The 25,165-nt window shown below is 38.5% G+C and overlaps 1 protein-coding gene and 4 non-coding genes across 5 annotated transcripts; all 5 read right to left on the minus strand.

Moving 5' to 3' along the window:
• Positions 1-869: 869 nt before the first annotated feature.
• LOC143299209 (dolichyl-diphosphooligosaccharide--protein glycosyltransferase subunit MAGT1-like) lies at positions 870-24,952 on the minus strand. Its single transcript, XM_076612399.1, has 11 exons — positions 24,814-24,952; positions 23,424-23,593; positions 22,862-22,979; positions 21,510-21,592; positions 10,242-10,299; positions 8,642-8,782; positions 8,103-8,192; positions 7,393-7,456; positions 7,000-7,071; positions 5,547-5,637; positions 870-3,682 (listed from the first exon to the last, which is right to left on the minus strand). The coding sequence occupies exons 1-11, from the start codon at positions 24,904-24,906 to the stop codon at positions 3,649-3,651; spliced, it is 1,014 nt and encodes a 337-aa protein (XP_076468514.1). The 5' UTR covers positions 24,907-24,952; the 3' UTR covers positions 870-3,648.
• Positions 14,912-15,028, minus strand: LOC143299253 (U5 spliceosomal RNA). The gene has a single exon (XR_013057502.1). It is a non-coding gene; the product is annotated as a U5 spliceosomal RNA (small nuclear RNA).
• On the minus strand, positions 16,841-16,957 carry LOC143299255 (U5 spliceosomal RNA). The gene has a single exon (XR_013057504.1). It is a non-coding gene; the product is annotated as a U5 spliceosomal RNA (small nuclear RNA).
• LOC143299254 (U5 spliceosomal RNA) lies at positions 18,818-18,934 on the minus strand. Its single transcript, XR_013057503.1, has one exon. It is a non-coding gene; the product is annotated as a U5 spliceosomal RNA (small nuclear RNA).
• On the minus strand, positions 20,555-20,671 carry LOC143299252 (U5 spliceosomal RNA). Its single transcript, XR_013057501.1, has one exon. It is a non-coding gene; the product is annotated as a U5 spliceosomal RNA (small nuclear RNA).
• Positions 24,953-25,165: the final 213 nt, after the last annotated feature.

Raw genomic sequence — 25,165 nt, forward strand, 5'->3', positions numbered from 1 at the left:
AGGTGTGAATAAAATGCTGATGTAGAATTTTCTTAATGCAATAAATCGGTTTGTAAGATGAGATACACAGTTTGTACATCTGACTCATTGAATGGATGAATGTTCATTCATTGTTCATTTGAGCCTGTTTATCAAAGAAGAGTTGTCTGTTTCTTGTGAAGTCGAGTTACTCAAGAACTGAATGTTTCTGTTGGATTTGATTGTTGATGTCTGTTATTTTATTGGAACAGTGGATTCTTCTTTGGTTCTTTTTATTGATCTGTTCAATAATTTCCCCCTATGTGTTCTTGGTGGAACAATCATTGTCTTTAAAAAGGACAGTGGGTTCTTCCTGTTTGTTAGTCAGGTTCTGTTTGTTCAACCTTTAAAGTCAGCGGCATGATCATTTTGTTGAAAGTGTTTGCTTTTCTGTCACAGTATAGTGTATTGTGAATGTTTGCTGTTATGACATGGTGTAGTGTATTGCGAGTGTTTTTCCACCACAGTATAGTGTACTGTGAATGAGCGTTTTTTCGTCACATTATAGTGCATTGCGAGTGTTTTTCTGTCACGGTAAGGTGTTTTCTGAAGTGTGACTGTGTGCTTGGAATTCTGCACGTTGGACAGTTCTGATTGTTTTTTTTTTAGTTAAATAAAATTAATGTTGTAAAAGATCTTCAATGTTGTAGCACTGACATAACTTTCAAAAAAAGTTCAATAAATGTTTTGTAATATATTATTATGGCTTTAAAGATGTGTTTGAATGAGATTATCAAGAAGTTAGACAAAACACTTGAGGAGTTACAAGGTTCTGAAAGACAACTAATGAATAAGTATTAACCTCGCATGATAGATTTAGCTTGAGGTTGAAGGACAGGCTGAAATACTAACCATTGAATATCCTTTGTGATGAATGTTACTAAGACAGATAAATAATGGTTGTCAGTGAGTATTCATGCTTACAATTTTCTTACAAAGGATACAAAAAACACTGTTGTTTGAACTACAGAATTTATTTGAGTAAATTTAAATAATAATTGAAAAACAACGATGCAATCAAAATAAACAAAAACACAAAAAAAAACCCAGCTGTAATGTGTGTTTTGTTTCAACAGTTTAAGAACGGAAAAGGCATGTAACTAATGAGATGGACAAACGATATCAGTGTGTTTCCAGTTCATCGGTTCAGCATTCAAGCCAGTAAAGAAATAGACAAGAAAAATCCCAACCAAATAAAAGAAAGTCATTATTTACTCTCTTTCTCTGTCTTCTCTCTGTTCCCTGATCTGCCTGTTTCTCCTTTCTACCCTCTCACCCCTTCTGTTCTATGATAGATTCTCTGCCCTCAATCTAACCTGTTTCTGTCTCTTCTTGCTCTTTCTCTATCCCTCTCATATACACACATATGCACAAGTACACTGGTGAAACAAGATCAGAGTGGAATGAATTTCGAAGTGTGATTACTCTTAATACATAATTATATAAATATATTTTATATACACTTACTAAGGTGTCATTGCTAATCAAAAGTTATGCAAACTCAACAGGAAGTACATATTTTACAGATTGGGTAGGCAGTCCAGTTAAGGATAGGTAGCAGGCATCCTGACCTGTAAGCTCAGTCTTATTTCAATGTGGTGATTGATGTGACAGCCCTTCATTGATGATCATACTTGTAAGCAGCAGTCACAAGGTAAAACCCTGTTGCATCTGGTGTGTTGGTGAAAGGTCAAGACTTACTGAATGCAAGCAACATGTGAAGGTACATTATGGCCAAGCTGAGCTGGATTGTTCTGGCTCACCTAACCTTTCAGCTGTGTGGGGTATGCTACGCTTTGGTGCTAAAAAGAGCCAGTGTTAGCACGAGTCTCTTAAAATCTGTGATGTTAAGTGACTCTAAACCAAGGTGATGGTTGAGTACAACACACTGTTATTTCTGATACTGTTCACTGGTTGACAGAAACATACATGGAACAAATTTCCCCTGCTGCAAGCTTTATAATAAAAACAACAGAATTATGACCAATGAACTACGAAAGCAGAAATAAAATGGCATTCTCAATTTAAAAAAAAAAACACCCAAAAAACTACACAAAACAACAACAAAACCCCCCCAAAGAAACAAAAACAAAACAACAGCTAAAAAGCACAAGCAGTTAAAAGAAAGTGGTTACTATGGATGCCTCACTACGCTTTGTCCCCTCAATAATTCTGATCCATGCACCATTCTATGAAAAGCTCCAACCGTGGAAAACCTCACAACAATAACAACAGCAAAAAAGCTCTGGATAAAAAATGGTTCAGCTTTACATAAAGCTTACTGAAGAACTGATCCTTTCAGTAAAAAGCATGCCAACCACTGATTTTTTTCTTCTTATATAATGGAAGTCAACTGCTGGTATGCAAGAAATGGTAACACCAGATGTAAATGAGGTTAGGAGAAGAGTTTAATATGAAGCAGTCAACAAGTAGCAGAGTTCCCACAGAGTCATGGAAGTCTGGAAAAGTCTTGGAAAAATAGAAATAACAATTATTTCCAGGGCTGGATAAGGCTTGGAAATAAATGCTTTATCCCTGTAAGGTCTGTAAAAGCCTTGGAATTTTCATACCATTCCACAGACACATCTGTACTCCCCATCCCATTCTTCCCCTCACAGCCTCTCACATTGTGTGAATGCGTATACGTGTACTTGAATGCGACTTAAATTCGGGGTCTTGTAAAATGTAACACAGGGTTTGGAAAAAGTGTGGAATTTAGTTTGCTTAGGACTCATGAGAACCATGAAACAGCGATGTTTGCACATCCAAGGCATACTACATCAAGCTGGGGCTGCATTGTGCTTTCCGTCTGCTGCCACAGGTCTGTAAAAGGCACTGAGGGACAAGGCTAGACAACACCGGCAAGCACTTAACTTTACTGCTCATGGTGTTGGTAAAAACAGAAGTCAGCTGCTGATATTTGTGGTACTGACGTGGTGCTGAGATTCTCTTCAGACATGTGACAGTTACTAAGTCATCATTAAAAAAAGGAAAATTTCCATGCAAGCATGTATAAACCACAAAATACAAAGCTCTGGTTTGTGTATGAATAATGATCCGCAAGGAATCGATAATATGAAGTATCTAAGAGCTGCTTCTATTTAGACTCCATAAAAAACAACAACAACAGAACCAGTGTGGAAGACCTCAGACTTCATTTAAAAAACAACAACAAAAATGATTCAATCCTTGTTTTTGTCTAAAGACCATCTCATGTATTAATTTATGAACACAAACTGAAATTACTTCAAGAATAATATAATAAGCAAATACACAGGATTTCATGGCTGTATCAAATAAAAAGGGTCACCTGTCCATAAAACAGGATAAGTTACCAAAATAAATCTTGTATGTATGTGAACGTTCATTCAGTTTAAAAAATGGAATATTAAATATTATGCATAATGCTAACAAAATAACACAGAATTATATGTTGGAAACAATAATATGACACAGAGAATGATCATTAAACTGGGCATTGGATCTTATAGATCTATCATCAGTCAGAACATTTTCCAATGTGTTTTCTCATGTTTAGAATCAGTAGCAGTTTTATCGTTGCACATTTCAAAGCATTTTCTCCACATTGCTGTAGTTTCTCCTCTGTCTGCATGTCTTGACCATGATGGTTTAGGAGTCCTCAGAATGCAGAAGACCAAAGGCACTGAAAAGACAATGACTAAATCAAATAACATTTTTGTGGTTTGAATTAATTGTGCATAATTCTAAAAACCTGATATGAACTATATTGGCTGATCATCAGGTCAATTCAAATAATTCTTTCTTTCTTTTCATTACATAACCAACATCAACTTGCTGATGAATCTGTTGTGGTTGATGCATGCTGGGTATTTTTGTTTCCATAACCCACCAAACACTGACATGGATTACAGGATCTTTAATGTATGTATTCAATCTTTTGCATGCATAAACACACAAAGGGGGTTCAGGCACTATCATGTCTACACAGCTGACCTGGGAAATCAGAAAAATCTCCACCCTCCAACACCATGTGCTCTGAACTGGGATTCGAACTCAGGAAACTCAGGCGAAAATCATATTGCTGATCACCCAGCCAACTGCAAAGGGGCCATTTCAAGGCATTACATCAGTCAGTTTTCAAAATCAGTTAAAGAGAAGTTAGAATAATGTTGAAAAGTCATGGCATTGCCACAAATGAAATGATAATCGATAGGGTGCTCTGGATTAACCCTTTCACACAGTGAATTTAGACTGCAAACTCCCTGGTGTCAGCAGCACAGGAAAGATGGTGTCTAAGAACAGCTGGGGATTCCCCTGTGATGTGTACAACATGTGACCTATCCAACCACTGAAAACTAAGAGTAGTGGGCTCATGGATGACTGACCCATGATCTGGTCACATTTCAGTGACATCGGTGCTCTACCTGGCTGGTGCTGAAATATGACATTGGTGGTGAGAAGGTTAAAAGGCAACACCATTATATATTGACAAAAAAAGTATCACAATATTTAAAAAACAACAACTATGGTCTGTAAAAGGTTTATATTTGTATTGTTTCATATTTCGTTATTATTACAACAGATTTCTCTCTGTGAAATTTGGGCTGCTGTCCCTAAGTGCAGGGTTACCCTTTTTTCTGTTTGTAAGTGTATTTTTTTCACTATCAAAATAGACTTTTCTTCACAGTTTTGTCAGGGACAACCCTTTTGTTGCCATGGGTTTTTTTTTTAATTCAAAGAGGACCTCCATTTACCATCTCATCTGAAAGACTAGCATCCGGACCTCCACTCAATGTGTAGTGGGGAGGGAAAGGAGGGGGGCGGGCAAAAACCTCAGTCCAGTACTGGATCTGAATATTTTGCTTCTTAGCTGGATGCATCACAGCCAGGCCACTGCTTCACAAATGGACAAATAAGACTACAGGAGGAGCAGCTGTCCATCTCAACTGTCACAGATTTCTCTCAGATGAATGTACAATGGAATATGTCTAATGCTAACGTCCATATTCTAAATATATTTCTGTTTAATAATTATGATGTAATAATTAATTGCAATGTTTTTAAAAGCGAATATGTGAAATGCTTTTATTTGAGAACATATGTTTATTACTCTTGTTTAATCAAGTTATCCGCGTGTGTGGGGTGGGGGTGGGGGGTGGGGTGCGGGTGTGTGCTGATTATCTGGTTGTGGTTTTCTGCAGTTCATCTTTATTCTTATCTTATCTATTATAATCAATGTGCAGTATAGTAGGCTATGTTTATAATTATATTCAAATAATGTTTCTTAATTCTTTCTGTTTTTACATTAAGAATACTAGTTATTACCTGCAGTGTGTGGATGTATGTATGAAACGATGTATGTGATATTTTTTACATTTGTATCTTCGTAATATTTGTAGGGGCTGTTGTTGGCTTTTACAGTTATGGTCCCCATGTTGCTTACCTGTCTATGTTGTAATAATGCACCTGACCAAACTTCTCCAGTTGGAGATAATAAAGTTATTCTTATCTTATCTTATCTTACAACCAAAATCCTGGAACTTTACCTCCTGGGGTAAAAGCTGTTCTTGGTCTTGAAAATGCTCAGCAGAATATTGAAAAAGAGGACCAGACAGCCAAGGCCTGCCAGGGCCAGAACTGAAACCAAGACATATCCTCACATCATTCCAATCACTGCACAAATATGTTGTAATGAGAGCAAGATATATATATATATATATATATATATATATATATATATATATATATATATATATATATATATACACACACACACATATATATATATATATATATATATATATATATATATATATTATACATACATAAATACATACATACATACATATATATATATATATATAGAGAGAGAGAGAGAGAGAGAGAGACTGTGTGTGTGTGTGTGTGTGTGTGTGTGTGTGTGCATGTGTGTGTGTGATGGGAGATATGGAAAATTAATCATGTATAGGCCATTGCCCCTCATGTTGGGGATTGTAACTACGATCATTACACACAATGTCAATTCAACATCAATGAGCAGTCTACCATAGGTCCATTTAAGAAAGAGCAATAGACTTAGACTTGAATGCATTGTACAAATAGATCAACAGGTTTCTAAATGTACACTCAAGCCTAGATGCTAGAGGTAGACTTAATCAAGAAAAAGATGTTTGTAATACTTCAATGGCATATATTCAGCTCTTAAATCATTTAAAGCAGGACAGCTTAAAACAAAAATGTACCTCATCTTGCACATTATCACACAATGGAAAAACTACATCCTCTTCAGCATGGTGTCTGTAATAATAGTGAGGTGTGTTTTTTTCTTCTTCTTTTTTTCAATATTCAGTTCAAAGGAGATGTCAAAACATATGGACTGACCCATATCAGTGCACAACATCTGCTGTAAAATTTACAAAAAAAAAAGCAAAAATAGCAGAGGCCTGATTTTTGCTAAAATCCAACTCCCTGATCAGGCCTTGATAGCCTACTCAAAAGAATGTACGAGTTTCAGAGACTCCACGTCAGAGCCTTGTAATAACTTTTAGGTGACTATCTGTAGTCAGCATTAAATACATTGTATCATCAGGTATGGTTCAAAATGTTCTGAATATATATCTGTTGGTATTCTTGAAATAAAAATCCCATACTTGAAATCTACACAAGATGAGAGAGAGAGAGAGAGACAGAGACAGAGAGAGCAATGGGAACAGCATAAACTAAAGCCGACTGGGGATAGTCAGGTGTGCAAGTGTGTTGGGTGTATGCCACTGATGATCTAAGTCAGTTGTACCCAGTCCCGTCAAAGGCAGCAACACAAACCTGATATCAATGCTTTCAGCTCATCATTTCAAACTGGAATAATAATGATGTATTATATACCATACAGATCAATATGTCTTTGAGATCATCCTTGGAAAAACATATCCAATGGAAGTCCCTCCTGAAGACAAAGTTTGCTCCAAATGCAAGAAAAAGCAATGTCAGAGGTGGACTCACTGATCTTGCCCCAGCGTCGCTTCAGATAGTTGATTTCGTTCATCATGATGAACCCCACCGCCATGCAGCAATCTGCTGAGGGTCAAGGTCACTCTGATCAGTGCATGTGTGTGTAGCATTGTCTCACCCAGTGATGCATTAAAAATGATTCAGAAATATTCTTGAGGAACAAAACCGTTATACATTCACAAAGACACACACACATGACTTACACACTCTCTTTCACACTTTCTCTCTCTCTTGTGCACACACACACATAAACAAAACCACACTCAGAACTTTCAGGCATTTACCAAAAACAATTGCCCCCAAACAGACTCAACATTACTATCTTATATCATCACAAAATCAGTCACCCAGTGAAAGGAAATAAATCAGGCAGTCAAAGGATACGTATCAGCATGATGAGGTAACTCTCCACAATAAACTGACTTCCTCGGTTGGGATGGATGTAATACTGCAATGAAATAAGAACCAGTACAAAGACAAATCTTTCTTCGTTTTTTTTCTCAACAAAGATTTTAATTCAAAACATACATTTATGACAAGAAAAACAGATACGGACATTCATTAGTAATAATGATTGAAAGTTAGAAGGTTAACTTTAAGACAATGTTTCATGCACATATGCATGGAGCTACAATCTGTTCAGAAAACGTATTATGCATATCTGCATGACAGTGTCACCTGCTGTTTGAAAAGTTGCACACACATCTGTATGCCGAGTTTTGTCTTGAAACAAAAACTTCTCACCAATGGTCTACGGGAAAAAGCTCATAAAATTCTACTTAGCAGTCATCTACCCATCTTTACATAAACTTCCCTTGATCTAAACCAGTTTTATCCAGAATAATCCACAATTTGATACTATGCACTCAACGCCGGTAATTTTACCATTTTAACACATTTTAGTTCTGTGTATTGAGCATAAAATGAAGAACACAGAAAGAAGTATGAATGTACAAAAAAATGGATATCAAATTTAAAGTACATCAGTGTGCATGTGTGTCTGAGTATCTGTGTGTGTGTGTGTGTGTTTGTGTAAGTGTGTGTGTGTGTGTGTGTGTGTGTGCAGCTGCTTGCATGCATGCTCATGCTCTTACCATCTCTCCAGTTCTGTGGTCTTTGAAATTGAAAGGCGGGTCACGTATTTGATTCCACATGTGTCCTGATATCATGGTAAATATCACAGACTGTAACAGATACAGAAACATACTGAAATTCTGATTGTACAGGAGTGCAAACTTAAAAGGTCACTGAATTCTGTATTGCAATGTATTACTTTTTTTTTGTCACAACAGATTTCTCTGTGTGAGATTCTCCTTTGGGAGTGTGTGTTGCCAATGATCCTGAAAAATCTTTGACCTCACGAATATGAATGCAGGTACAAACACACCCACCCACCCACACTAAAATAAACATGCACACATTACAAACACCCACCCACACACACAAATATACACACACACACGCACACAAGCATACATGCACGCATGCAGACAAACACACACAGTCACACCTTCCCCCCTCTATTTCTCCTACTCCCCCCAATCGCACCCCCTCCCTTCCCTGCCCCCCTCCCCCCCAGTCCAGTATCACCCAGTGTAATAAGACGTTAAACTGAAGAAACAACTACACTGACCAGAACACTGAAGGCACAGGTGTTCCTGTTGAAGATGTAGTGCAGCACGCTGCGCAGGCAGTACAGCACTATCCCCAACACACCCATCACCCCCACCACAGCCAGCAGGAAAGCATAGTTGATCGGACGCACCACGTGGATCTGATAATAATAATAATAATAATGGATACTTATATAGCACACTATCCAGAAACCTGCTCTAGGTGCTTTACAAAACCGCTTTTGTTAACATAAAACATTATATCTATGTTACATACACACACCAAAATGTGACTACACACACACACACACACACACGCACACACACACACGCACACACACTGCATACATACATTTTAACATACATGTGTATCTAACAGCTACCCTAACACATACACACACAAAGGCAGGCACAAACTTACATAAACACACGCACACACAATACACATTCATATACATGCATGTAGTTATGTACACATACATATGTATACACACATAGTCAAGCACAGCTAACGCAAAGGAAGTGGACCTGCCACAATTGAACTTATTGCTGAGGGAAAAGGTGAATTTTGAGATGAGATTTAAAAGATGTGAGGGAATCAGAATAACGGAGGTTATCTGGGAGCTTGTTCCACGTCTTTGGCGATTGAAAAGAAAACGATCTGTGTCCATAGGTCTTACTTCTGACATGAGGTATCCTGAGAAGTTGATAGGTTTAAAATAAAATTTTTAAAAAGGTTAAAGGTCCCCAAGCCTTTTATGGCCATTGGGGTGGAGAAATTACATCAACTGTGTCTATGGCTTGGCATAAAAAGGTTGGGAGCAATCCTCTACTTCTGCTGTTTTGAAGCTTCTCCAACTGAAATCAGGAACCTATTCACACCTGGGTGATATAAGGGAAATTTATGAGTAGAATGCCTTTCCCAAGGACACAACATCACGCCGAAACAAGGCCTTGAATCCTGATCATTTGTGAACACTGAATCAGAAGTTTAAATCTTAACTGACCCTGCCACAACAACTTTGAATCTGTGCCTTTTTTTTAATTTTTTTTTTAAATCTTCTACAACACTGAAATGTGCAGTGATGTTGGCAGTGTCTTACCAGGAAATATTGCACTGACAGGTGAAAAAAAAAAGAGGACAGAGGCACATCATAAAATATTTTGCTCTTATTAAGGACATACCACACAGACAGACAGACAGACAGAGAGGGAGACAGACATACAGAAAGTCAGAGAAGAACAGAGAAAGACAGAGAAGAACAGACAGATTTTTTTAAACCTGAAATTCCAGCCAGCAAGGTCATTATCATCATTATCGCTGTAATTTTTGCTTACAACCGAACTGAATGCACAGGGCCAAACAGTATAGACTGTATACGCTGATCACACGCAACCTGAAAAGAAAGAAACCTGTGAAAAAGTCAGTCAAAAGTAAAATCGTATCCACACACACAAGCTTCGAACATGCCTATGATGTTGACCACTTCACCAATTTTTCACCAGAGGATTATAAGAAGTAACCTGAACACAAACATTATTCACAAGGTTTATCTCAATTCATGAAGGCAAGCAAATATGTTCAAGAAAGTGAAAACTGATATTATGCACATATCTCACCCTGATATCTGTTCTGGCTTCTACCCACTTGGCTATGCTATCTGCTGTGAATTCCCCCCTGCAACAGAACAGGCAGATAAGCTATAAAATCATGCCAAGTATGTTTGTTTGCATGAGGAAGAGTTTCAACAAACAACAACTTTACCAGCAGTGCTTCATATGCTGGTGACAAAAAGGAATTCATGGAATAATTGCAACTACAGTACTGCACTAACAGTGGAAAGGAAATACTGGGAGTGAGTATGATGTTATTTCGTTCTGTTTTCTTTGAAAATCACTGAAAATGGTGACGGGTGGAACAGCTGAATGATCAAAGCACAGGACTTTCAATTTGAGGGTTCTGAGTTCCATCCTGGAGCTGGCACCTGATGGGTTATGAGCACCAACCCCCTTTAATATGTCTGCAAATACAAAAGATCAAATGCACACATTATAGATCTTGTAATCCATGTCAACATTTGGTTAGGTATGCCCATGGAAACAGGAACATATCCAGCAGACACACCCCTGAAGATAGGATATGGCTGCCTACATGGTGGGGGTAAAACTGTCATACTCATTAAAGCCCTTTTGCACATGCAAGTGAATCAGTGTAGCAAACAAATTCTGTTGATTACACATAGTCTGATCAATCCTTACCGCCATGCATACAAACACACAGTCATTCGATCACACGCATATTTGTATATGCCTCTTTAGATACTAGCACATATTTAGATTCAAAGAAATTTATTGCCCTTTGAGGTGTGGAGAATACAATAACAACACACATATTGAATCACAACTTCAGTCAAACAATGTCACTGAAACAAGCAAAACATACACATATCCGCAACATATACGCACACACAAATCATGATTTGGAAAAAAACAACACATTAACTTCAACATACTGACAAGTATATTCCAGATGTAACTAAAAGTTTCCATGTGTTATGAATTTACATAAATGAAGTTATGTTTTTTCCTGGCACAAAACAAATTGCATAAACTGAACATTGATAATGCTATTGATATTTATGTGGTACCAATTTACTTCAGACTGCAATATTATTAAGATCATTCTAAAAAAACAACAACATGAAATTCACCCCCAACAGTTCCCATATTACACTCCTTGCAAATTCTGATTCCACTCTTTTGGCCCTTTCTTCTTCCTATTTTGATCTGCAGTTTGTGATTGCCAAAACAAACCTTTACTAAAGGATATAAGTATGTATATGAGGTGTGTTAAAAAAAAGTATCCAACCTTAATTTTTTGTGCGTAAACAAATGAAGCTAGGGTGGCATGATTTGGTGCATGTATGTAGGTGACCCTAATGCACATGCGTGAATTTTTTCCCGCCTGCAGGTGTCAGTTGACAGCAGACCGCCAATGAGTGAGGAAGTGTAAGTGAGCGCCATCGGATTTTCGTTTTTGACAAAATGACTGAAAAACTTAAACAACGCTATGCATCAAATTTTGTGTCAAGCTAGGTGATTCCAAATTGGAAACGATCTGCAAGATTCAAGAGGCCTTCAGGGATGAAGCAATGGGCACCACACAGATAAAGGAGTGGTACAACCACTTCAAAGATGGCTGCACATCAGTGGAGAGTGAAGCATGTTCTGGTAGGCCCTCAACATCCCGAAATGAGATCGTCATTGACCAACTGAGTGTCAGGTCAGATCGATATATCTGCTACTGGTAACGTGGATCCAGTACTACCTGTCACAGGGTCGAATTGCTGGCGACTAAACCAGTACCCCAACCAGTCCTCTCAGGAGGATGGTGAGGAGGGTGGCTAGACACCCTGGTGGAATTAAATGACCCATCAAAGGGCGCCAGCTCTGGAGAGCTACCTGCGGCCACCTAGCTAAGGGAGTAAACCCTGACAGAAAATCCGGTGTGGGGCCCCTAAGGCGGTTGGATGGCAAACTTTGTCACTTTCCGGCAGCTCCTGCGGCCGCGATGGCACCAAAATGTAACAGCCTTGCTGTTCCTTTGGATCTGTCAGCGTGGTGGAGAGGGGGGACAAGCTGCATGGGCAACAGCCTGTCTTCCATATTACATTGCCCAGGCTTATATCCGTCCATCCATCCACAAACACCTTGCACCTAAAACATGAAGAAGACACTCCAGCCTCGCTACTAGCACTAGCGTCAGAACAACATGTGAAGCAACAGTTACCGGTTATAAGTTAGTGCTCAACTGGCGTAGAGCCAGGGGTTGCTTCTGATGGTGGGAGGGACCCTCGCGTCCCACTGGACAGCTACCGCCCACCCAAGCTGGGCAGCCCCCAGCCATTTAGGTGCTGTCCCGCCATGACCTGCCTTCTTCTATGGGTGTATGAAGATTAGGAGAATATCCGACAAGCAGGTCGTTAATTTCCGCACCAGGCAAAAAGAAAACTTCAAGAAACGGATCAACAATGAAACTGGCCTGTTGGAATGTCCGGACAATGATGCCTGGGCTCTCCCAAGATCTGCAAGACACCAGCGACGCCAGAAAGACGGCCGTCATAAACAGCGAGCTGAAGAGATTAAATGTGGACATTGCCACTCTGCAGGAAACACGGCTGGCTGACTCAGGAACACTAAAGGAGAGGGACTACACCTTCTTCTGGCAAGGAAAGAGCTCTGATGCCCCAAGAGAGTATGGAGTAGGCTTTGCAGTCAGGAACAGCCTGCTGAACATGATCGAACCAGGCAGCGGCGGTTCAGAACAACTATTGACTCTCCGCCTCAACACCTCCGAAGGGTATATCACTCTCGTCAGCGCATATGCTCCAACACTGTCTGCCTCTCCAGACGCCAATGATGAGTTCTACGAAAATCTTGCCTCAACCATAAGGAACATCCCCAAGACAGAACAACTTGTTCTCCTTGGTGACTTCAGTGCCAGAGTGGGTGCAGACAATGATTCGTGGCCCTCCTGTCTTGGTTCCTTTGGAGTGGGGAAAATGAATGAGAATGGACAGCAACTACTTGAGTTTTGTACCTGCCATAAACTGTGCATCGCAAACTCCTTCAAGATGAAGCCCCAACACAAAGTCTCCTGGAGGTACCCACGCTCAAAACATTGGCACCAACTGGATCTGATCCTAGTAAGATGAGCTGCCATCATAAACCTTATCCACACTCACTCTTACCACAGTGCAGACTGTGACACGGACCACTCTCTGGTATGCTGCAAGATCAGACTGCAACCAAAGAAGTTCCACTGCTCAAAGAAACAAGGGAACTCTCGCATTGACGTCAGCAAGTTGTCTCAGCCAGACCTTGCAGAACAGTTCGCAGAGGCCTCTGAGAGAGAGTTCGATGCATTGCAGCCCACAGACTCTGCCACAGAAAGATGGGAAAAGCTATGAGACACCATGCACCGTATTGCTATGGCCACCTTTGGGAAGAAAACCGTGAAGTCCCACGAATGGTTTGAGGCCAAATCATCAGAGATGACTCCCAGTATTGAGGCCAAGTGCGCTGCACTCACTGAGTACAAGCGGTCACCCAGTGAGAAGAACCTGCAAATCCTCAGGGCCGCCAGGAGTAAGGTTCAGTTTAACGCCAGGTGATGTGCAAATGAGTACTAGACAGAGCTCAGCGAAGAGATACAGAATGCTGCTGAAAGAGGCAACATCCGAGGGATGTATGATGGTATCAAGAAGGCACTGGGACCAACACAGAGCAAGACTGCCCCCCTCAAATCCTCCATGGGGGAAGTAATCAATGATCCTAGCCAGCAGATGGAGAGATGGGCAGAACACTACTCCGACCTCTACTCCACAGAAAACATGGTGTCCAACTCAGCCCTCGATGCCATCAAGTGCATGCCGGTCATGGAAGAACTTGACGCAGAGCCAACTGAGGACGAACTCAGCAAGGCCATTAACAGCCTGACATCAGGCAAGGCACCTGGCAGTGACGGAATTCCCCCAGACCTCATTAAACACTGCACTGGAGAAGCACTCTCAAGAATCAGCTACGGATTGGTGAGGACAAACTGTCAGCTACTGCAGCAAAAAAGCGAGCTCGCAGAAAAGGGATGGCAGCCGACAGACCAGCATCAGCTTACACATGTGACCGCTGCGACAGAGACTCTCTCTTGCATTGGTCTCTACAGTCACGGGCGACGCTGCTTGGTCCAAGCAGCGCCCAATTAGACATTAGGTTGGGTATACTCTATCCATGGTCAGCCATGACCGAAGGAGGCCTCCTCCTACTACTACTACAACCACTTCTAAGATGGCTGCACATCAGTGGAGAGTGAAGCACATTCTGGTAGGCCCTCAACATACCGAAATGAGATCGTCATTGACCAATTGGGGACCCTGGTGATGCAGGATCACAGAACATGCAGACATATTGGGCATCAGCATTAAATCCATTCATTCCATTATGCAGGAGGATTTGGGCTTGAGGAGATCTCAGCGAAGGATTGAGCAGAAGCAACTCTAGAAATCACACAGGACATGCTGGATACTGTGAACAGTGATCCCAACTTCAACACAGTGAGTTTTTTTTTTTTTTTTTTTTATGAAACAAAGGTCAGATACTTTTTGAACACACCTCATATTTATACACCCCCATTTCATCAGTGTGTGTGTTCAGTTCCAACAAATGAAAGATGAAACAACATTTCATACAACAGGCTAATGATCAGTACTTCTCTTTTTCTGTGTATCTTAATTACCCTAGAATATAGGGCTTGAAAAATTGTCTGTAGACTCATTAATTTGTTCCTCTCCACGGAAATCTTTAGTAAAAGGCGAAAGATTTTCTCGTTTTTTGAAGAGAAACCAGAGTGTTAATAATTGTTGTTGAAAATCTCCTCTATCATAAGGACTTCCTTTTAAAACAACTCCTTATCAAATTCATATAATTTTTTTAACGTTTTAAATTTGTAATAATACAACCTGTACCATTATATCAAGTATTCTTATTGAACAATTAATGTACTTATATGTTGCAAAAAATGTTTTTGTATTTCTTTTCAATTTTTATTCAAATGATAAAAAATACCTTTTGCAGAGTCTTCTCCTTAAAATAAACTATATGTAAGGGACATAATTTGATGCCACATGTCTTTGCAAGGCTGCCTCCATGCACAATTAAAAATCACCTTACAGCTTGCAAGATAATTTTGTGTGTGTGCGTATATCAATTGTCATTATAACCACCATTATCATAATCATAATTATAACAATAATAACAACTATTATCAGTATCATTCTCACCACCATCATTGTTGTTGCTACTTTTTAATATCTGGCAGACCCAAGAGTTGCTTTCCATAGGGGAGGGAAAGAAACATCCAAAACATGTGTTTAAACCTACAAGGTAGATATGTACCCTGGAAAACATGGGAGGAGGGAAGGGAGAAGATCACTGGAAGGGGTGAGGGGGAGTTCCAAAAATTCCACAGTGAGTTGTGTACCAGTCATGTGTTCCTCCAAAGGGGAGGTCAGCACAATTACAGCAAGGGAAAATGTTTTGTGCTCTGTTTGTAGGCGTGCATGCGTGCGTGCGCATTTGTGTGTGTGTGTGTGTATGTGTGTGTGTGTGTGTGTGTGTGTGTGTGTGTGTGTGTGCTAGGGAAGAAGAAATCATGCACAAACAACAACTGTTTTCAGTGATTTTAATTGTCTGTGGAGTGTTTGCTGATTGATACCATTCAATTTCAAAATACCACATATCCATATTTTATTCAGATGTGGTGACACCTCTTTGAAACTGACACTGAAGATAGAATATGGCTGCCCACATGGTGGGTCAAAACTGTCGAACACATTAAAACCCATTTGCACATACAAGTGAATCAGTGTAGCCAACTAATTCTGTTGATTACGCAGAGTCTGACTGATCCTTACTTTTTATCTTATTCAAGTATTTGTCTGCTTTTTTCAAATGTTTAATTCTATTTCTATTCATTTACGTATCTACTGACTTGGTTATATTTCTTTCATTTCATTTTTGTCTAGTGTTTTTCATCTACATGAACATATTTTTTTTAGAATTCTGCAGGGGTCTCAATACCTGACCAGCACTTTTGGGTTTATGTGCAAGTCAGGCATCTACTTCTATATTATAAGAGGGGGGGGGATTGAAAAAATCAGAGAGAAAGACAAAATCTTTCTATTAAAAAAAAAATCTAAAAGCATATAAAAAACACAGTCATGTGATTACATGCATATGTATAAAAGCCTCTTCAGATACAAGCACATATTTAGATGCAACTAAAAGTTATACAACCTTTCCATGTTTTATGAATTTATTTAAATGAAGTGTTTTCTTCCCAGCACAAAATAAATTGCGTAAACTTAACATTGATAATGTTATTGATATTTATGTGGTACCAATTTCTTTTAGATTATATTTTCAAGATCACACCAAAAGAACAAAAAAACCCACTCTTTTGGCCCTCTCTTCTTCCAACTTTGATGTGCAGTTTATGATCACCACAACAAATCTTTACTAAAGGATATATGTTCATATATTTATACACATCCATTTCATCACAAACTGAGTGCGTGTTCAGTTCCAACAAATGTATGATCATACAATAAATCATACAGTAGGCTTATGATCAGTACTTATCTTTTTATATATTTATTTTAATTACCCTAAAGTATAGGGCTTGAAACATTGTCTGTAGACTCATTAATTTGTTCCTCTCCACGGAAATCTTTAGTAAAAGGCGAAAGATTTTCTCGTTTTTTGAAGAGAAACCAGAGTGTTAATAATTGTTGTTGAAAATCTCCTCTATCATAAGGACTTCCTTTTAAAACAACTCTTTATCAAATTCATATAATTTTTTAATGTTTTAAATTTGTAATAATACAACCTGTACCATTATATCAAGTATTCTTATTGAACAATTAATGTACATATATGTTGCAAAAAAATGTATTGTATTTCTTTCAATTTTTATTTCAAATGAAAAAAAAACCCACACTTTTTGCAGTCTTCTCCTTAAAATACACTATATGTAAGGGACATAATTTGATGCCACATGTCTTTGCAAGGCTGCCTCCATGCACAATTAAAAATCACCTTACAGCTTGCAAGATAATTTTGTGTGTGTGCGTATATCAACATTTTCATTATGACCACCATTATCATAATCATTATGATAACAATAATAACAACTATTATCAGTATCATTCTTACCACCATCATTGTTGTTGCTACTTTTTAATATCTGGCAGACCCAAGAGTTGCTTTCCATAGGGGAGGGAAAGAAACATCCAAAACATGTGTTTAAACCTACAAGGTAGATATGTACCCTGGAAAACATGGGAGGAGGGAAGGGAGAAGATCACTGGAAGGGGGTGAGGGGGAGTTTCAAAAATTCCACAGTGAGTTGTGTACCAGTCATGTGGTCCTCCAAAGGGGAGGTCAGCACAATTACAGCAAGGGAAAATGTTTTGTGCTGTTTGTAGGCATGCATGCGTGCGTGCGCATTTGTGTGTGTGTGTGTGTGTGTGTGTGTGTGTGTGTGTGTGTGTGTGTGTGTGTGTGTGTGTGTGTGCGCTAGGGAAGAAGAAATCATGCACAAACAACAACTGTTTTCTGTGATTTTAATTGTCTGTGGAGTGTTTGCTGATTGATACCATTCAATTTCAAAATACCACATATCCATATTTTATTCAGATGTGGTGACACCTCTTTGAAACTGACACTGAAGATAGAATATGGCTGCCTACATGGTGGGGCAAAACTGTCGAACACATTAAAACCCATTTGCACATACAAGTGAATCAGTGTAGCCAACTAATTCTGTTGATTACGCAGAGTCTGACTGATCCTTACTTTTTATCTTATTCAAGTATTTGTCCGCTTGGAATCTTTTTTCAAATGTTTAATTCTATTTCTATTCATTTACGTATCTACTGACTTGGTTATATTTCTTTCATTTCATTTTTGTCTAGTGTTTTTCATCTACATGAACAAATTTTTTTTAGAATTCTGCAGGGGTCTCAATACCTGACCAGCACTTTTGGGTTTATGTGTAAGTCAGGCATCTACTTCTATATTATAAGAGGGGGGTGGGGGTTGGGGGGTGGGGGGTGGGGTGAGGGATTGAAAAAATCAGAGAGAAAGACAAAATCTTTCTATTAAAAAAAAAATATCTAAAAGCATATAAAAACACAGTCATGTGATTACATGCATATGTATAAAAGCCTCTTCAGATACAAACACATATTTAGATGCAACTAAAAGTTATACAACCTTTCCATGTTTTATGAATTTACTTAAATGAAGTGTTTTCTTCCCAGCACAAAATAAATTGCATAAACTTATATGTTATTGATATTTATGTGGTACCAATTTCTTTTAGATTATAATATTTTCAAGATCACACACACAAACCCCACCCCCCCCCCACTCTTTTGGCCCTCTCTTCTTCCAACTTTGATGTGCAGTTTATGATCACCACAACAAATCTTTACTAAAGGATATATGTTCATATATTTATACAATCCATTTCATCACAAACTGAGTGTGTGTTCAGTTCCAACAAATGTATGATCATACAATACATCATACAGTACGCTTATGATCAATACTTTTCTTTTTATGTATGTATTTTAATTACCCTAAAGTATAGGGCTTGAAAAATTGTCTGTAGACTCATTAATTTGTTCCTCTCCACGGAAATCTTTAGTAAAAGGCGAAAGATTTTCTCGTTTTTTGAAGAGAAACCAGAGTGTTAATAATTGTTGTTGAAAATCTCCTCTATCATAAGGACTTCCTTTTAAAACAACTCTTTATCATATCAAATTCATATAATTTTTTTAATGTTTTAAATTTGTAATAATACAACCTGTACCATTATATCAAGTATTCTTATTGAACAATTAATGTACTTATATGTTGCAAAAAAATGTATTGTATTTCTTTCAATTTTTATTTCAAATGATAAAAAAACCCAAAAAACCTTGCAGAGTCTTCTCCTTAAAATACACTATATGTAAGGGACATAATTTAATGCCACATGACTTTGCAAGGCTGCCTGCATGCACAATTAAAAATCACCTTACAGCTTGCAAGATAATTTTGTGTGTGTGCGCATATCAACATTTTCATTATGACCACCATTATCATAATCATAACAATAATAACGACTATTATCAGTATCATTCTTACCACCATCATTGTTGTTGCTACTTTTTAATATCTGGCAGACCCAAGAGTTGCTTTCCATAGGGGAGGGAAAGAAACATCCAAAACATGTGTTTAAACCTACAAGGTAGATATGTACCCTGGAAAACATGGGAGGAGGGAAGGGAGAAGATCACTGGAAGGGGGTGAGGGGGAGTTTCAAAAATTCCACAGTGAGTTGTGTACCAGTCATGTGGTCCTCCAAAGGGGAGGTCAGCACAATTACAGCAAGGGAAAATGTTTTGTGCTCTGTTTGTAGGCGTGCATGCGTGCGTGCGCATTTGTGTGTGTGTGTGTGTGTGTGTGTGAGGGAAGAAGAAATCATGCACAAACAACAACTGTTTTCTGTGATTTTAATTGTCTGTGGAGTGTTTGCTGATTGTTACCATTCAATTTCAAAATACCACATATCCATATTTTATTCAGATGTGGTGACACCTCTTTGAAACTGACACTGAAGATAGAATATGGCTGCCTACATGGTGGGGCAAAACTGTCGAACACATTAAAACCCATTTGCACATACAAGTGAATCAGTGTAGCCAACTAATTCTGTTGATTACGCAGAGTCTGACTGATCCTTACTTTTTATCTTTATTTCAAGTATTTGTCTTCTAGGAATCTTTTTTTTTCAAATGTTTAATTCTATTTCTATTCATTTACGCATCTACTGATTTGGTTATATTTCTTTCGTTTCATTTTTGTCTAGTGTTTTCCATCTACATGAACATTTTTTTTTTTTTTAGAATTCTGCAGGGGTCTCAATACCTGACCAGCACTTTTGGGTTTATGTGCAAGTCAGGCATCTACTTCTATATTATAGAGAGGGTGGGGGCAGGGGGGAAGCATATAAAAACACAGTCATGTGTTCACATGCATATGTATAAAAGCCTCTTCAGATACAAACACATATTTAGATGCAACTAAAAGTTATACAACCTTTCCATGTTTTATGAATTTACTTAAATGAAGCGTTTTCTTCCCAGCACAAAATAAATTGCATAATATTATTGATATTTATGTGGTATCAACTTCTTTTAGATTATAATATTTTCAAGATCACACACAAACTGAGTGTGTGTTCAGTTCCAACAAATGCATGATCATACAATAAATCATACAGTTGGCTTATGATCAGTACTTATCTTTCTTTTATATATATTTTAATTACCCTAAAGTATAGGGCTTGAAAAATTGTCTGTAGACTCATTAATTTGTTCCTCTCCACGGAAATCTTTAGTAAAAGGCGAAAGATTTTCTCGTTTTTTGAAGAGAAACCAGAGTATTGCAAATTAATGTTGAAAATCTCCTCTATCATAAGGACTTCCTTTTAAAAAAACTCTTCATCAAATTCATATAATTTTTTAATGTTTTAAATTTGTAATAATGCAACCTGTACCATTATATCAAGTATTCTTATTGAACAATTAATATACTTATATGTTGCAAAAAATGTATTTCTATTTCTTCAATTTTCATTTCAAATCATATAATACCTCTGCATAGTCTTCTCCCTAAAATACACTATATCTAAGGGACATAATTTATGTCATGCCTGTGCAAGGCTACCTCTGCACACTATAAAAAATCAGTGTTCTACATTAATGATATCAACAACAATAGTAAGAACAGTAACAATGACAACAATAATAACAATAATGATTATCAATATTATCACCACCATCGTTGTTGTTACTGTTTAATATCTGGCAGACCCAAGAGTAGGTTCCCAAAAGGGAGGGGTAGAAACGTTAAAAACATGTGTTCAAACCTACAAGACTGATATGCACCCTGGAAAATTGGGGAGGAGTTGGATACCAGTCATGTATTCCTCCAAAGGGGAAGCCAGCATAATTACAGCAAGCAAGTGTTTTGTGCTCTCTGTGTGTGCACATGTGTATGTGTGTGTGTGTGTGCGTGTGTGTGTGTGTGTGTGTGTGTGTGTGTGAGGGAAGGAAGGAGGGAAGAAGAAAGCATGCACTAACTACAATTATTTTCTGTGATTTTTATGTGTCATGGAGTGTTTGCTGATTGATGTCATTCAAAATACCACATATCCATTTATTTATTTATTTTTTAAAATTTGAGCAGATGTGGTTACACCTTTTTGAAACTGACACTGACTTTGTATTATCCATGGTGTCCCCTTTGTACCGCTTGCCCTTCGCTGGAAAGTGCTTGAAATCTGGGATACCTCTGATTTTCATCTGAAAGATAAGAAACAGCTCCAATTAAACATCCATGGTGGGCCACATCACAGAAAAGTCAGTACACATGTTCACATAATGTAGAATCCATTGTACCAGCACATGGCTATTTCATTACTGAACAAAGTGCAACTCGTTAAACTGTGGGCACTAGTTCCTAAGTGTGAAACTTATTAAACTGCGGGAACTTGTTCCTATGTTTCAAAGAGCTGGCCACTTTCTAACACCTCCCCCCCCCTCCCCCCCCCGACACACACACCCACACCCCCAACCCCCCCAAAATGCCAGTCAAATGGATTATGCGACATACCTATCAAGATCAAGTGTAAAACCCATTAAACTGTGGGAACTAGTTCCCAAGTCTGCAATAAAGTTCTTAACAGAAACATAAAGAAACACCATGTCTTACTGAATCCTGTCTTGTGTGCCCCAATAGCCTCTCGACTGCTGACCTTCGGTGAAACTGGGTCAGTGTTGCATGGACTTAAGGTGCAGATACTGTTTTCCTTTTTTTGTGTGTGCTTTTAAATGGTGGTAACTGATTTCCCTGAACAAAAACAATGCAGTCCCAAGAGGAGGAGAAAGTCCAAATAAAGGATGGCAACTGACATTCTGATTCGTAGAATGTAAGTTCTGTTTTCTCCCAATTCTTTATCTCACTTAAAAGGCTAGCTCTTCATTATCTTCATTATCTCAATTAAAAGGCTAGCACCCAGACAACCACTCAACTGGAGAGGTTTGGGGGGTTGGGGTGGGGGAGAGAGGAAAAAACACAGCTCTTGCAAAAATACAAACTACAGGCCTGTGATAGTGAAGCGCCACCCTTTGTTTTTCTTCTCTTTCACAAGCAAATCTGTGTCCCTAATACAGAAGATTTTTCTAAAGAATTTTCCCAGGGAAAACTCTTTTGTTGCCATGGGTTCTTTTATGTGTGCTAAGTGCATACGAAACATGGGACATCGGTTTATCATCTTATCCGAATGACTAGCTTCCAGACCACCACTCAAGGTCAAGTGGAAGGGGAGAAAATACTAGTGAATGTGGGATTTGACTTGATGTGGTCAGATTATCTCGCTGTCTGAGTGGATGTGTTACCACTAGGTTACTACTCCACTATGTTGTAATCCCTGTTCATGTTCCTCCATTCCATAAGGTGAGTCTGTTATGCTCTGATAATCTTGATGGTGCAAGCAGTGTAGTATTCACTGGAGGGAGAGGGTGGGGTGGTAACAAAAAAAGTTCGCTTCAGAAAGTCAGGAATAAACTCACGCTCTGAAAGACATCAGGGCCATCATCATAGTCCACCATGGCAAAGAAGAGATCATTGGAGTACTGCTGGGAGTACCTCCAGGAATTGGCCAGGATCTGGTACTCATTACTGGCTTTTCTGGAATAGTGTCATTCCAGTTTAATAACAAAGCATAAGAATGAAGAGAGAGAGAGAGAGAGAGAGAGAGAGATACAGATTCAGATGAACAGAATTGACATGTGTCACTATAACTGATAATATGAACAGTGCAGCTTCTTCCGTAACAAACCACCCAAAATTAGTTTACAAGTGTCTTTCTGACTTGAAATGCTCTAGAGAGAACAAAAAGAAAGTCTTGCATAATTTTTAGATTCATGAATCAGTATCCAAGATTTAACACCACCCGCCATGTGCCTCCCCCCCCCACCCCACACACACACCCCAAAAGAAAAACCAAACCATACATCAACAACAAGAAAGATACAAACATATAATTCTAATAGCAAAGTTCAACTTAGAGTGATATCCACTAAGTAACAGTGGACTATGCAATCAACTTCTCCAGAGTGATGATGTACTTACTTGCATGCTCCGCACTGTCTTTCTGCTTTCAGGGCAGTCAGCATGACAATGATAGAGTAATTGCGTGGTGCTGTTTTCACATACTGTGTGAACTTGTCTCCATTCATACGGATGACACCGTTCTCTTGGGTCCATTTTGTCAGTATCCGTACCTTGTCTTCCAACAAAATCTGTTGACGTGAAAGTTTCAGTTTCATGGAGGTGTCAGAGCATGTGTTCAGATCCACATTTGCTGTATTTAAAAAAAAAAAAAGAAAAAAAAAAGAAGAGAATAAAGCAGATGTCTAACCTAATAATCCCAACATATTGATTAGGCTTCCACATAAAAACGGTGTTAGGAAAATCAACTTTCTGAGAAAAACAGAATGGGATTTAACTCTGATCTAAATTTCTGGGCAAATATTTTCTATACTACATGACACAACAAACATCTTCAATAAGACAGCAGCCACAATTTTGGTGAGGAAGTCCCTCATTATTTGCATGATGGTGAATTATATCATAACTACAATGTGAACATATGATCTCTCTTGTCTCTGTTTCAGTATTTGTCTGTCTCTGTCATCTGTGTCTCTCACTGTCTGTATTATGTATATCCATATCTATACATCTTTATCTATCTATTTATCTATCTTATAGATAGATAGATACATACAGAATATGCCTATTAGTGTATATCTTATGACATTATGTGCATGCTACCTTTTTTTCCTTTCCCAAGTTTTCTCACACAATAATATGAATTTAAAAAAAAACCCACAAAAAAAAAACAAGAACAGGAACACAAAGTGCAAAAAGTACAAATATACACGATTGATAAACTTTGGGGGGTCATGTACTGCATCCCCCCCCACCCTCACAGGCACACATAGTGACATACCATCTCCACAACCTCCCTCCCCTTGTCCATCCAAATATTTCTTCACCATATGTTGGCATTAACCAACTTGCTGGATCAAAGTTTCAAGAAATGGTGATATATTCAATAGGCATAAGATGCACTTTCTAAACCAATGATAATTTAACAAAAATCTGTAATCAGCAGCACTGTTAAAATGTGTTTGGACAATTAAATGAATTATGTAATAAAAAGAGGCGGGAAAATAATTGCACTTAAAGCTGATTTTCCCTCTATAAAGACTTGCACCAAGTGTTGTACTTTAATATGCACATTCTTAAACTTTCCTGCGTAACGGATTTATATCATTGGCAGTTTTCACTGCCATCATTTAAACACTCATCACCATCGTCATCAAGATCAATGAAATCCCTATCACCAGATCTGTCTCGATCGGCAGTTAGCAATTCAAAGCGCACTCCAACTCACTGAGCTCTCTTGAGTTATCAAGTCGCTAATTTCACTCCCGTTTTTCGATCTTTCTTGAGTTACCTTTTTTCCATCAACTCTTTGAGGACTTGATCCTGGTGCAGCCAACAGCACAAACACTTCGAAGAGACAGCAGCAGTACCACTTGTTCGACATGTTGAGAATGACGTTATAACTGGCTGAAAAAGAGTCATGATTGATCCCGAATGGGTATACTTACTTCAAGTACGACGCGCAACAGAAGTCTATAATCGGTCACACATGCATGTAAGTAAGGAGAAATAAGCAGCTGTTGCGTGCGCCTGTGTCCTGAAGAAGTCATGTATCGCTTATGTCCCTTAGTATTTTATCCAGTTGGAAAAATGGTGTGTGTGTGTGTGTGTGTGTGTGTGTGTGCGCGTGCTTGCCCGGCGCG

Source organism: Babylonia areolata, chromosome 24, assembly GCF_041734735.1.
Source record: "Babylonia areolata isolate BAREFJ2019XMU chromosome 24, ASM4173473v1, whole genome shotgun sequence".
NCBI lineage: Eukaryota > Metazoa > Mollusca > Gastropoda > Neogastropoda > Buccinidae > Babylonia > Babylonia areolata.

Excerpts from the sequence above, each read along its gene's own strand:
- LOC143299209 (XM_076612399.1), bottom strand. The coding sequence starts at position 24,906 with ATGTCGAACAAGTGGTACTGCTGCTGTCTCTTCGAAGTGTTTGTGCTG. Across the intron at positions 10,300-21,509 it reads GACACCATGGATAATACAAA|GGGGGAATTCACAGCAGATA; the intron begins GTCAGTGTCAGT and ends GTTCTGTTGCAG. Across the intron at positions 3,683-5,546 it reads AACAGCTTTTACCCCAGGAG|TGCCTTTGGTCTTCTGCATT; the intron begins GTAAAGTTCCAG and ends TTGTCTTTTCAG.